The sequence below is a fragment of the Etheostoma cragini genome, unplaced genomic scaffold (assembly GCF_013103735.1).
Source record: "Etheostoma cragini isolate CJK2018 unplaced genomic scaffold, CSU_Ecrag_1.0 ScbMSFa_528, whole genome shotgun sequence".
Taxonomy (NCBI): domain Eukaryota; kingdom Metazoa; phylum Chordata; class Actinopteri; order Perciformes; family Percidae; genus Etheostoma; species Etheostoma cragini.
In genome coordinates, this window is record NW_023269127.1 from 77,956 (window position 1) to 80,882 (window position 2,927).

The window sequence follows — 2,927 nt, forward strand, 5'->3', positions numbered from 1 at the left end:
TGTCCAGTAGGGTCAGGGTCAGGGTCAGACCCTCTTCTGCTGTCTGTGTCCAGAAGGGTCAGGGTCAGGGTCAGGCCCTCCTCTGCTTTTTTAAACTAAATCATTGTTTTTATATCATCGCCATCCTACTATGGTTTGGAGGACCTTTTAAAACCTGTTTTTTTATTTAATTTGGTTAAATGTATGTCGATTTTAACAAGTATTGTCTTATTGTTGTAATTTTCAGTGTTGCTTAATCTTATTTTATTGTTTGTTTTAATTTGGACTGCATGTCTTTATGAAAGTTCTTTAAAAATACCGTAATCCCTTGTGTGTAATGCGTCTGGGAACCACCTGTACTGGATGAACTGGGAAGCATCCGGGTCGAACTTCTCCCAAGTTTCATAAAACATCTCGAAGTCGTCCTCGCACAGCGGGTCGCCGCTCTCCTCCGTCGCTACGTTGAAGTTCTCCAGGATGATGGCGATGTACATGTTGACCACCACGAGGAAGGACATGATGATATAGGTGGTGAAGAAGACAATGCCAATCCCCGGGCTGCCACAGTTGCCCTGCACCGTGGAGCCCGGGTTCTCGAGGTCGGGGTCGCAGTCCGGCGGCGTGTTCATGATGGGGCTCAGCAGCCCGTCCCAGCCGGCCGACGTGGTGATCATGAACAGACAGATCATGCTGTTCCCAAACGTCTCGAAGTTGAACATGTCGTCGATCATCGCCTCCTTACGCACGTAGGCGAAGTTGGACATGCCGAAGATGGAGAAGATAAACATGATGAGGAAGAGTAGCAGGCCGATGTTGAAGAGCGCAGGAAGTGACATCATCAGTGCAAACAGCAGTGTCCGGATCCCCTTGGCTCCACGAATGAGACGAAGTACACGGCCAATACGAGCCAATCGGATCACACGGAAGAGCGTGGGCGAGACAAAATACTTCTCTATGATGTCAGCGAGGAGGAGTCCTGAAGGAAGGAAGGAAGAAAGGAAGGAAGAAAGGAAGGAAGAAAGGAAGGAAGGGAGGAAGGGAGGGAGGAAGGAAGGGAGGGAGGGAGGGAAGGAGGGAGGGAAGGAGGGAGGAAGGAAGAGAGGGAGGATTAAACAGAAGAAACCCGGGGCGTTCTAGCCTCCGTCCCTGTCCACTGTCTCTGTGACGGCTTTTTAAACTCCGTCCCTGTCCACTGTCTCTGTGATGGCGTTCTAACCTCCATACCTGTGTCTAACCTACGTCCCCATTCTCTGTCTCTGTGTCTAACCTCCATCCCCGTACTTTTTCTCTGTGTTGGCGTTATAACCTCCATCCCCGTCCTCTGTCCCTGTGATGGCGTTCTAACCTCCGTCCCCGTTCTCTGTCTCTGTGATGGCGGTCTAACCTCCGTCCCTGTCCTCTGTCTCTGTGTTGGGACTCTAACCTTGTAACGATTCCCAAACCTGTGGCTTATTTCTGAGGACTTGAGGACTGAGGCAATTTATATGACACATGCCTTTGGTGTGGGAGACCTGGATTTGATTCCCACTGCAATACATCAGCCAATGTGTCCAGGATGGGTTAGTTAGGGTTAGGTTTGGGGTTGACGAGTCGGTAACTGACCTACGATGGACAGGATGACGACCACGAAGTCGAAGATATTCCAGCCCACGGAGAAGTAGTGCTGACGAAGCGCCGTCATCTTAAGCGTGCACTCTCCGGTGAAGATGACGATGAAGACCAGGTTGATCCAGTACAGGATCAGGACCTTTTCCTCACTCTGCTCGTCTGTTTCCACCATCATCGTCACCATGTTGAGACAGATCAACACCATGATGAAGATATCGAACACCTGCGTTGTCACCAGGTCAAACACCAGGGCCTGGAACTTATTCTGCAGAAGAAGAAGAAACACATGATTTTTAAATCATTGGAGGGTTGGGGTTAGATGATTTTCAGAGTTGATCTTTAATTAGAGTTGATCTTTAATTAGATGGATGATCTTTAGTTAGAGATGATCTTTAGCTAGAGATGATCTTTAGTTAGAGAGATGACCTTGACCAGAGATGACCTTATTTAGAGATGACCTTGACTAGAGATGACCTTGACTAACCTCAGGTCGTGGAACAGGTTTCTGAGGTTTCTTGGAGCCGAGCTTCTTCATTGCGTTGTAATATTTCTTCTGCTCCTCTGTCATGAAGATATCTTTTCCTCCCAAGTAAAGACACAATAGATAACATTTAATTAACAGATAATTAACAGATAACAGTTAATTAACAGACAACAGGTAATTAACTGTTATTTAACAAATAAAATCTAATAAACTAGTCTTAACAGTTATCTCCGTAGCCATGTTTCCATCCGCACCACCTTTTGCTAATTAAGTAATATTTAATTAAAATCTTCCCTGAAACAACTCTGTTTACCTGTTATCCAGCATACTATCAGAGGACAGAAAGGTAGCTATGGTTACCTGTTGTCAGCATACTATCAGAGGACAGAAAGGTAGCTATGGTTACCTGTTGTCAGCATACTATCAGAGGACAGAGAGGTAGCTATGGTTACCTGTTGTCAGCATACTATCAGAGGACAGAGAGGTAGCTATGGTTACCTGTTGTCAGCATACTATCAGAGGACAGAGGGGTAGCTATGGTTACCTGTTGTCAGCATACTATCAGAGGACAGAGGGGTATTTATGGTTACCTGTTGTCAGCATACTATCAGAGGACAGAGAGGTAGCTATGGTTACCTGTTATCAGCATACTATCAGAGGACAGAGGGGTAGCTATGGTTACCTGTTGTCAGCATACTATCAGAGGACAGAGAGGTAGCTATGGTTACCTGTTCCTTATGGTTACCATACTATCAAGTCTACTAGGCAAAGCGATGGTTGTCACGTTGTTGTCACACAAAACACGAACATACTCACTTACAAAAATAAAGCCCAACGTGTCGGCTTTATAGCGTTC

The 2,927-nt window shown here is 46.2% G+C and overlaps 1 protein-coding gene across 3 annotated transcripts in view; it reads right to left on the minus strand.

Moving 5' to 3' along the window:
• Nucleotides 1–2,927, minus strand: part of scn4ab (sodium channel, voltage-gated, type IV, alpha, b) — a 45,694-nt gene that overhangs the window by 1,994 nt on the left and 40,773 nt on the right. For all 3 annotated transcript variants that reach the window (XM_034866373.1, XM_034866372.1, XM_034866371.1), the window contains 3 exons: nt 2,072–2,176; nt 1,582–1,852; nt 334–955 (listed from right to left, as the gene is read on the minus strand). In XM_034866373.1, the coding sequence (XP_034722264.1) occupies nt 334–955; nt 1,582–1,852; nt 2,072–2,176 (998 nt within the window). The remainder of the gene's footprint in view (nt 1–333; nt 956–1,581; nt 1,853–2,071; nt 2,177–2,927) is intronic.